This window comes from Brachionichthys hirsutus, chromosome 17, assembly GCF_040956055.1.
Source record: "Brachionichthys hirsutus isolate HB-005 chromosome 17, CSIRO-AGI_Bhir_v1, whole genome shotgun sequence".
Taxonomy (NCBI): domain Eukaryota; kingdom Metazoa; phylum Chordata; class Actinopteri; order Lophiiformes; family Brachionichthyidae; genus Brachionichthys; species Brachionichthys hirsutus.
The window spans coordinates 676,010-686,797 of record NC_090913.1 but is presented as its reverse complement, the minus strand read 5'-3'; the positions used below and the strand labels follow the sequence as shown (position 1 = coordinate 686,797).

Here is a 10,788-nt window from a genome sequence, read left to right as displayed (position 1 = left end):
TCAGCCAGACAGGAAGTGATGGAGGCAGAGGCTTAAAATGGAAAGGGCTAGTAGTGAGAGGAAAGAGGGAGAGGAGGATGAGGGAGAGGAAGAAGATGGAGGCAGGTCGAACTCTGGGGGACACTCGAGCTCGAAGCATCGCAGGGTGACACCTGAGTCCTCGTTGCCGTAGTTCATCCAGTACTCTTCTGGGTCGAGTTTGGGCAGCGCCAGCTCTTCCTCCCCCAGCTCATATTTGACTACTGAGGTGGTTGTGGACGGGCCTTTCCCATACAAACCAGCTTTGACCGTCTCTGAGGCTTTCTCAAAGACACCTTTCGTGGATGACTGAGGCTTGTTCTTGTGGAACCACCAGCGGGTTTTGGTGCTGAATGTGGTGGTGGTGGAGCCGGCGATTGAGCCGGGGTCTGGCAGGGGGCAGAGGGCAAAGTCCATCTCTCTGAGGAAGCGGAGGTCCTCCCCTCGACGGGTGGATGGCGAGGCACAGATCACCTCTGATGAAGAGACGCGGGCCTCACGGAACCACTCCCAGAGGGCGCGGGCCTCGCAGCCACAGGACCAGGGATTGGCATTGAGGCGGAGGAACTCGATGCCCTGCGTGTCCCTCAGGGTCTGGCTGGGCAACTCAGCCAGGGAGTTGTTGAACAGAAAGAGCATGGTGAGCCGGCCGAGGTCACGAAAGGCGCGGCGGTTCACCTGTCTGACACGGTTGTCGTGGAGCAGAAGGCGGTCCAGATTGACCAGGCCGCGGAACACATTCTCTGATAGGGTGCGGATGCGGTTGCCGTGCAGGAAAAGCTGACTCAGGTTGATGAGGTCAGAAAAAATGTCATCCTGCAGGAAGTGAAGATTATTCTCCTGAGGAATAAAAGGAGAGGGGGTCAGGGAGAAGAACGGGAAAGTGACATCCTCGACGTTTGTGCTTTGTAGAGCTCCTCTTACCTGCAAGTAGAGGAACTGCAGGCTGTACAGCTTGTGGAAGATGTCATGGGGCAGGGCTTTGAGCCGGCAGCGGTGCATGTGGAGGCTCTGGAGCTTCTCTAAGCCCCTGAAGGCTCCTCCCTCCAGCCTGTGGAGGTTGGAGTTGTCCCCCAGGTCCAACTCCTCCAAGTCCCTCAGCTCACTGAAGGCCCCTGCCTCTATCCACGTGATGTTGTTGGAGAACAGCCACAGAACCTGATGCAAGGAATCGATTGAAGGGTTATCTGTTATTCCCAGAGGATGTTAAGCATCGTGACTTCAAACAAAGAAGTCTTTGAAAAAACACAAAAACCTCCACACTCATTCTTACCTGAGTTCCGAAGCCAAAAGAGGCAACTCTGAGCTCCGTGATCCGGTTGTTCTGGAGAAACACGCGCTGCGACTCGTAGGGCACTCCTACCGGGACGGCGGTGAAGTTCTGCGCCTGGCAGCTCACGGTCATGGGAGTCGGGTAACACACGCACAGATGCGGGCACGCCGACGCCAGACTTGGTTTGCCAATGAGCAGCCACACCACCAGCCAGAGGGAGAGACCGCCTGGGGGAGAGCAGGGAGGGAGGGGGGTGAGCGAAGCTGTCCGAAGTGCTGAAATCATCCGCGCGTCCAAACGGATGAATATTTGCTGCTACTTTGGATTCCGTATCAAAGTTGCGGCCTGAGTGTTTCCATGATGCTTGATATTTTAGCGCGATCACGCGTGGAGTCCCCACAGCCACAAGAAATACGTTTATGCCCCAACGCAGCTCTTCCACCGGCAATTACGCACAGCCCGATCCCCAACGTGTTCGGCTTTAGGTGACGGGGAAATCGGTCTCTTTTCAGCTTCACACACTTCAACCGGGCTAGAATACGCCGAGAGAACCTTGTTCTAACAGGTCCAGTAAGGTTGCTCTACGAACACAACATCATGAATCCGTCTTCCGATTCCGCTATAAGGAAATTGAAACGCTTCACAAATTCTTGTAACACATTAGGCTACCCAGAAAGGAAACTTACTTTTGCAGTTGCGTGTAATGGAGCATCGTCGGCTCCGAGACATCGAAGAGGTTTCCATCCTGAACCAAAGCCCAAAGCGAGTTAGAAGTCAAGCCTGCTATCTCCGCTGATGCCCTGGTTCCGAGTCGGAGCGACTGAGAGCGTACCGGTCGCTGGCTCAGGGAGCCATATATACCCGAGCATCCCGCTAGTGCCTACGGCAGTGGGCACCGTGGAGTCTCCTACGTCATCGATCCCGGGTCATGAATGGATGAGGGCGGCAAGAAACGGAGGGAGGAGGGGCCGACCACGGGGGATTCTCTTGGAGATTCTATGCGCGTAAAGATTGAGACGTGCGCGCTGACTCGGGGAGAGGAGGAGACGCACAAAGGAACAGGAGGGAGGGAGGGAGGATGAAATAGAAACAGACACGGTGCCCGGTAGAAAGGACTGGGCTCTGTGGAGAAGAGGAGGGGAAGGGCGCATGGCTCGTTTCCTGGCCGGGCCTCTCCAAAGCTCTTATGGTCTGTTTCCGGCGAGCTGCAGACGGAGAGATGCCGAACAAGGCCAGGATGAGGATGCCCCCGAATTATGATTCATCTACAAGGGAAAACTCGGTGCCAGAAGAGAGTCACTCAAGACAACCTGGTTGAATTATATTATCAAAGCGGGACGGTGATCGTGTGACGACTGAAACGGGACGGTGATTGTGTGACGAGTGAAACGGGACGGTGATTGTGTGACGAGTGAAACGGGACGGTGATCGTGTGAAGAGTGAAACGGGACGGTGATTGTGTGAAGAGTGAAACGGGACGTTGATTGTGTGACGAGTGAAACGGGACGGTGATCGAGTGAAGAGTGAAACGGGACGGTGATCGTGTGAAGAGTGAAACGGGACGTTGATTGTGTGACGAGTGAAACGGGACGGTGATCGAGTGAAGAGTGAAACGGGACGGTGATCGAGTGAAGGGTGAAACGGGACGGTGATCGTGTGAAGAGTGAAACGGGACGGTGATCGAGTGAAGGGTGAAACGGGACGGTGATCGTGTGAAGAGTGAAACGGGACGGTGATCGAGTGAAGGGTGAAACGGGACGGTGATCGTGTGAAGAGTGAAACGGGACGGTGATCGAGTGAAGGGTGAAACGGGACGTTAATTGTGTGAAGAGTGAAACGGGACGGTGATCGAGTGATGCGTGCTCGTCTACATGTTCATCTGGGTGTTCGTCTGCGTGTCGGTGCGTGCTCGTCTGCGTGCTCGTCTGCGTGTTCGTCTGCGTGCTTGTCTGTGTGTCTGCGTGTTCGTCTGCGTGCTCGTCTGCGTGCTCGTCTGCGTGTTCGTCTGCGTGCTCGTCTGCGTGCTCGTCTGCGTGTTCGTCTGCGTGTTCGTCTGCGTGCTCGTCTGCGTGCTCGTCTGTGTGTCTGCGTGTTCGTCTGCGTGTCGGTGCGTGCTCGTCTGTGTGTTCGTCTGCGTGCTCGTCTGCGTGTCGGTGCGTGCTCGTCTGCGTGCTCGTCTGCGTGTTCGTCTGCGTGCTCGTCTGCGTGCTCGTCTGCGTGCTCCTCTGTGTGTCGGTGCGTGCTCGTCTGCGTGTTCGTCTGCGTGCTCGTCTGCGTGTTTGTCTGCGTGCTCGTCTGCGTGTTTGTCTGCGTGCTCGTCTGCGTGTTCGTCTGCGTGCTCGTCTGCGTGTTCATCTGCGTGCTCGTCTGCGTGCTCGTCTGCGTGCTCGTCTGTGTGTTCATCTGCGTGCTTGTCTGCGTGTTCGTCTGTGTGTCTGCGTGTTCGTCTGCATGTCGGTGCGTGCTGATGATGTTGATGAATATATTTATTAGATAGAATGTTAGAGTACAAGTACAGTCACACAGTAGCATGTATTACAGTACAAATGAAGTCAAACATCCTGTCTAAGAGGAGCATTTCTAAAAAGCCCTTGCGGTCTTGTTTCCGTTGAAAGTCCTTCGTACATAAATCATCCACAATTAACAATACAAATAAAACTAATATTAAATTACTCAATTGATGCAACGTAACATTAGAAAAACAAAAATAAAATGATTTTACACCGCCAGTGCAAACTAACAATCTAAAATAAATTACACCACTGATGCAAAATGACAATGAATGCCAATAAATAACTTACATAAATTACAATAAATTAGTAAAGCAATTAAAATCTGCAACGTAGGTGGACAAAAAAAGGGAGGGGGGGTTTGATCCGGAGAGAGTCGTGATGACTATCTCCGTTTCTGTCCCCCTGAAAGGTGTATTTTTAGGGCCGTTTTGAAGGAGGCCAAAGAGGTGCATGTTTTGAGGGCAGGAGTCAAACAGTTCCACCCTTGGGGGGCAGTATTATAAAAAGATGATTTACCCATGTTAGTCCTGTAGGAGGGGGTAATCAGGTTGTTGTTTGAGCTCCCTCTAGTGTTGTGGCTGTGGGTGTCACTAAATCTGTGGAGGTGTTTAGTCAGGTATGCAGGGATTGAGGGGACTGAGGGCAGAGCTGCATTGACTATTTTAAATGCCAATCCCATTTTGAGTTGTTTAACCCTGTCTTCTACCCTGAGCCATTTTAGGCTAGCAAAATGTCCAGGAAGAAGGTGGGTCATGGGCCCCAGATTGAGGAGTAGCCGAATCAGTTTGTTTATGTGCTCATCTGCGTGTTCGTCTGCGTGCTCGTCTGCGTGTTCGTCTGCGTGCTCGTCTGCGTGTTCGTCTGCGTGCTCGTCTGCGTGTTCGTCTGCGTGTTCGTCTGCGTGCTCGTCTGCGTGCTCGTCTGCGTGCTCGTCTGCGTGCTCGTCTGCGTGTTCATCTGCGTGTTCCTCTGTGTGTTCGTCTGCGTGCTCGTCTGCGTGCTCGTCTGCGTGTTCATCTGCGTGCTCGTCTGCGTGCTCGTCTGCGTGCTCGTCTGCGTGCTCGTCTGCGTGTTCGTCTGCGTGCTCGTCTGCGTGTTCGTCTGCGTGCTCGTCTGCGTGTTCGTCTGCGTGTTCGTCTGCGTGCTCGTCTGCGTGCTCGTCTGCGTGCTCGTCTGCGTGCTCGTCTGCGTGCTCGTCTGCGTGCTCGTCTGCGTGTTCATCTGCGTGTTCCTCTGTGTGTTCGTCTGCGTGCTCGTCTGCGTGCTCGTCTGCGTGTTCGTCTGCGTGCTCGTCTGCGTGCTCGTCTGCGTGCTCGTCTGCGTGCTCGTCTGCGTGTTCGTCTGCGTGCTCGTCTGCGTGTTCGTCTGCGTGCTCGTCTGCGTGTTCGTCTGCGTGTTCGTCTGCGTGCTCGTCTGCGTGCTCGTCTGCGTGCTCGTCTGCGTGCTCGTCTGTGTGTTCATCTGCGTGTTCCTCTGTGTGTTCGTCTGCGTGCTCGTCTGCGTGCTCGTCTGTGTGTTCATCTGCGTGCTCGTCTGCGTGCTCGTCTGCGTGCTCGTCTGTGTGTTCATCTGCGTGCTTGTCTGCGTGTCGGTGCGTGCTCGTCTGCGTGTTCGTCTGCGTGCTCGTCTGCGTGTTCCTCTGTGTGTTCGTCTGCGTGCTCGTCTGCGTGCTCGTCTGTGTGTTCATCTGCGTGCTCGTCTGCGTGCTCGTCTGCGTGCTCGTCTGTGTGTTCATCTGCGTGCTCCTCTGTGTGTCGGTGCGTGCTTGTCTGCGTGTTCGTCTGCGTGCTCGTCTGCGTGTTCCTCTGTGTGTTCGTCTGCGTGCTCGTCTGCGTGCTCGTCTGTGTGTTCATCTGCGTGCTCGTCTGCGTGCTCGTCTGCGTGCTCGTCTGTGTGTTCATCTGCGTGCTTGTCTGCGTGTCGGTGCGTGCTCGTCTGCGTGTTCGTCTGCGTGCTCGTCTGCGTGTTCGTCTGTGTGTTTGTCTGCGTGCTTGTCTGTGTGTTCGTCTGCGTGTTCCTCTGCGTGTTCCTCTGTGTGTCTGCGTGTGTTCGTCTGCGTGCTCGTCTGTGTGTCTGCGTGTGTTTGCATGCCTGCCTGCTGAGGTTGGACTCTAAATGCCACCACGCAGTGTCGCCCCGTCCCTGTTGTGCCCAGTCACCCACACAGCAGGTTCTGCAGGACTGTGTGGGCCGGTCTCTTGGCACAAAGCGAGGCTTCCCCGGTCCTCACCCACTCCGGGACATGCATCCCTCTGCACACCTGTCATCACCTGTGCCCTTGTGGATCCTGCCGTGTCTCACTTTCCCAACACGCTGCAGAGCTTTGATCCCCCGCCATCATCTGAGGAGTGCGTCACCACCAGCAAGGCGTGTTGTTATCTCGCTCTGTGTGGTGTGAAGTGTCCCCAAAAAAGCTGCTCTCACTCCATCACATGCTTTCATCCGATCCACACCTGCCACCTCGATGTCGCCACAGGTGTGCCTGCGACACCACAGCACGCCGACGCTGCTGATGTGAAGCGCTCCCGACATGAAGCTATTAAATAAAGCCATATAATTCACTCCGGCTTAAAACAATTGTCTTTATCGGCATCCTGGAATGATATTGATTTAATTAGAGCACTTATTAAGGGAGCACCACAGACTGTTTGAACACACGCATAAAATCAATGAGGAGGTGCATGGGTTTGAATCCCTCCGGCAGGCACCACTTCACTGAAAGACGTCTCCTGTGTGAAGTGATGAAGACGCAGGAAGAGACAGAGGACTTTCAATGACAGGACAGTATGGGACAACTCGCTGCTCATTGGCCCGAGGCAGCAGCATCTTTCAGCGCTGTCACAGACAGAATCACTTTTGTCTTCTTGCCTCGTTTTGGACACTGTTTTCGTTTTTCCGTTGCTCGGCGTCACCGCTTCCGCTTCACCATATACTGCTGCTTCCATTCCCAGCAGTCTGCAGAACAATGGCTGGCGGAGAGATATGCTATTAGTTTCTAAGGAAGGATGCTGTTGTCTCGCTGGGAGGGGCACACAGACGTTTCTGAAAGACGTCATCACACTGGAGTAATTGTTTTAATCATCTGCAAGTGAAGGATTATCCACTTTAAAGTTCAAATTTAGCTCATCTTGAATTTTGAAATGTTCAAAAATGAACTCTTGATGAAGTCTTGCCGGTCCAGTGTGCTGGTAGGTTAGTTGGTTAGTAGGTTCGTCGTAGGGCTAAAACAGCTGGAGACTAATACCACCTATAGTGTGACTTCTTCAGATGTCAAATCTGATTACAGATTTGCAGACCCAAAAGGGTGAGGCACCCCGGGGCTAATTACCCCCCAAAAGGGTGAGGCGCCCCGGGGCTAATTACCCCCCAAAAGGGTGAGGCGCCCCGGGGCTAATTACCCCCCAAAAGGGTGAGGCGCCCCGGGGCTAATTACCCCCCAAAAGGGTGAGGCGCCCATTTCTACCTCAGCTTAAAGTAGCTGATATATGCAGTGTGGACTACGTCTGTTCCTTCCCTGTTTCACTTTATCCCTGTCTCTCTCTCTCTCTCTCTCTCTTTTAACTTCCGCTCCTCCTCTTTCATCAGCAACACAACAATTGTATAACACTCACCCATATGTGTTTGTGTACTTGGATCAATATTTTCCACTCTGCCTCCTCCTCCTCATCCTCATCCTTCCCTTCCTCCTTCCTCCCACCCTCATTTCTCTTCATCAGTGTCCACTGACTGCCGCTGGAAACTGCTGAAGCATTACAGAACGTTCTCGCTGCCTCATGGAGGATATAAATTATCTGTATATTCATCATCCTCAATGACTTGATGAGGGTTTCTTTAATGATGGATTTCTCCTTATTCAAGTTCTTCATTTCCTGCCATTATTTAGCTTCAGTTTCCTTCTCTCCATTAGATTAGAAATAATCACACACAGCAGGATGTGATTAAACGCAAACCCGATGACGATCTAATGACGTCTCCCCATCCTGAATGAGCCGGACGACGACTTGTCGGAGTTCTCTGCTCCGAATGTCGGAGGAATTCTTTTAAGGCTGTTTCTTCACACAGGCTTGCTCCTCCTTTCACGCGTAACACTCCGGTTCAGATGCTTGTTCTGTGCGAGCCCATTGAACTGTGTGTGTATCAGTCGCTGAGGTGTGTGACAGGTGTCGGACTTTCTGCATCGCAGGAGCTTTATATGGTTCTTTTCTCCCACGCTAAATTCTATAAATCCATTCAAAATCTTTTCAGGGCAATAACCTCCGTGGTTTAAATGGACGTACGGGGGGACGTATGGGGGGGGCCAGAGCCTCACAGAGGATTCTGAGCTCTGAAGAGCCCGTTATCTTTGAACACTCCCCACAGGAAGGACGCTTTGCAGCAACCACACACGCACCTGCAGCCTGCTCGCGGTCGGTGGCTGATGGAAGGTGTTCTGTCTCGACGGGAGGCTGATCGTGTGATGAGTGAAACGTCTCTGTTTGCTGCTTCCTGAACAGCGCCGCTTGATTTACTCTTCATCAGTTTCAGGCCTCTGATCTTCAGGCCTTTCAAACATTTCTCACCCCGTGTCGTCATCCACTCGTCGCGTTCTCTTTTCGTCCTGGTCTGACATGAGCATTATTGACTTACCCGTGTGAGAGGACGCATGCTGGCAGCGTTGGCAGCGAGATGCAGGATGTCCACAGTGGACCAGGTTAAAACCGAGCCGTGTTCGCCAGGACGTGTAATAAACGGTGGACAACTGTCCACATGTGTGTCTTCCGTATTGAAAACGTCCCTCATCCTGCTTGCAACAATCTTCCATTAAATTAGGCATCTTTTGGGGTTGATTGTTCCGTAACAGTAACTTACTTCTAAATGAATTACTTATGAATTAGAAGAAGAAACACACACACACACACACCCATCAGGAGTCATCCTGCCTACACCCCCGGGCCCTGATGCGTCTCGCTGTCCTCGGTGGAGACATGGACCCCTCCGCTGAGAGGGACGTAACTCACCAGACTCACTTCCATTCTTTCATCAACATGAATTTATTTAAGTCACGTAGAAGAAAAGATGATTCATGTTCTGCTCGTCCAGGTGAAACCGGACACCAACAGGAACGAGACCCATCAGAGGTGCAGCTCCAGGGCTGCAGGACGACTGTCTCGGTGAGACACAAGCTGTCCTTCAAGCAAAGCAGATCATACGAGCTTACCTAGAGCATGCAAGGCTTGTCATCGTTTGTTCCTGATGAAGATGGACACATTTGTCCACGCATCGTGTGTCCCGGTCCTTATCTCCCATCGTCGTGTCAACAGTTGACACAGAATCTGCCCTTCAGCTGCAGCAACACGTGTGAACAAACAGCTGATGGAGCCAAGCCCCTCCCTTCTAGCTAACGTATCTTCACCCCTCACCATCAGGCCCACTCTCTCCTCTCCTTGCATCCGTCTGTTCCCCTTCCTTTATTTTTAACCTGCAGACATGCCTCATGCGTGACGCAGATGGGTATGTGATACTAAGGAGGGAAAGGCCTGGGCTGCGGATGGAGAGAATCTCAAACAGAAAGAGGAAGGATGGAGAGGGAGGCAGAGATGCCCCCCTCCAGACAGGTAACCTTCCTCCAAAGTGACACCTGTCACACGTGACTAAGTCTCCTGAAGCCGAAGACCAAAAGCGTCCTCCGTTGTGTTAATCCCACGGATCCTGTCGCCATCTCTGCCCCGTCTATCTTCCTGAAATCTCAGCACACCCACTCGCGTGTCTGAGAATAAAGAAGACGAGTCGCATATCAATCTGACATCACTCAACAGTCAGCCCGAGGCCGTGACGCACGCCAGCTGTCAGGCTGAAGGGGGCGTGCACTTGAGTGTGCCTGCGTGTGCATGTGAGTGGAATAAAGTGCAACATGTGTTCATGAATTTGTGCATAATTAATACGCATGGCTGCAGAGCAGAAAGCCATTCCACAGGATCGCACAGCACAACGTTTGTTCTTCCTGGCCGCCCTTCGTATTTTCGTCTTTGAATGTGTTAACATTACTCATTATTGAGTAATGAGATTACAAATGTGTGTCCACTCCTACTCAACATATGCGACATCTAATATAGCAAAGGCAAATGGCATCATTAATAAAGTTTAATGCAGGATGGGATCAAAGTCAAAAACAGCAGCCTGTAAACAGGCTGTAAAAAATAACAAATACAAATCTAAATGAAACGCCACAGAGAATGATTTCATTTCAGGCGTTAAGGAGCTACAAGGCTAACAAAGCTAGCAGGAAAACTGCTACACGAGAACACGAGGAAAAAAAGCTGATTCAGATGTCATTGAAAAGAAATGAGAAAAAAATTATTTGAATTTTATTTAAAGATATTCAAAATATTTGATGATTCGGTTCAATGTGATGACTGTTTAAATGTGCTAAACATGGTTTGTAGTATAATTTTGTTAATCGCTACTATAATAATAATAATAATAATGAGTCACTTTATTGAACGGTGTGATCATCTCTCCTGGTGATCAGTTTAAATGATCTCTTTATATCCTGTTGGTTTGCTTGTGACCTCTCCTGTACACACTGTAAAACGTTTTATTCAGATTTAAAATGTGTTTTTTCTTATGGACAATGAAGAACTTTAAAATGTCCAGCCTCATATGTGACAAAAGTCAAAACATCACTGCTCAAAGTTCTTGTAGGTCAATAACCTGTCTGACATCCAGCCTATAAGCAACCTAAGCAGCTGCTTGGGGTCCCGACCTGGCAGCCCTATTTTGCATTATGCAGGGAGTGACGTGCGCAGCGTGCGTAAAAGGTGCAGGGCCTAACAGTAATCTTGGCAGCTCTCCTGTTTGGGTGATTATAATTATTATTTTAAATAAAGTTTTATTTTAAAACGAATAAGTATACGAACAGTGTATAAAGATCACGTAACAAGTGCCAGGGGGGTGTCTTGTTTGGGGGGTTGAAATCTGGCAACCTACAGAGTGACGTCGGACCTG

The 10,788-nt window shown here is 51.4% G+C and overlaps 1 protein-coding gene across 1 annotated transcript; it reads right to left on the bottom strand.

Moving 5' to 3' along the window:
• rtn4rl2a (reticulon 4 receptor-like 2 a) lies at nucleotides 1–2,111 on the bottom strand. Its single transcript, XM_068751119.1, has 4 exons — nucleotides 1,978–2,111; nucleotides 1,292–1,518; nucleotides 943–1,176; nucleotides 1–858 (listed from the first exon to the last, which is right to left on the bottom strand). Exons 1-4 carry the CDS (start codon nucleotides 2,033–2,035, stop codon nucleotides 1–3), a joined length of 1,377 nt encoding a protein of 458 aa, XP_068607220.1. The 5' UTR covers nucleotides 2,036–2,111.
• Between the last annotated feature and the right edge of the window lie 8,677 nt (nucleotides 2,112–10,788).

Bases quoted from the DNA above. Each gene is read 5' to 3' on its own strand.
- rtn4rl2a (XM_068751119.1), bottom strand. From the start codon at position 2,035: ATGGAAACCTCTTCGATGTCTCGGAGCCGACGATGCTCCATTACACGC. The intron at 1,177-1,291 runs GTAAGAATGAGT...TCCTTGCATCAG, and splicing joins CTTTTGGCTTCGGAACTCAG to GTTCTGTGGCTGTTCTCCAA. The intron at 859-942 runs GTAAGAGGAGCT...TTTATTCCTCAG, and splicing joins TGCAGTTCCTCTACTTGCAG to GAGAATAATCTTCACTTCCT.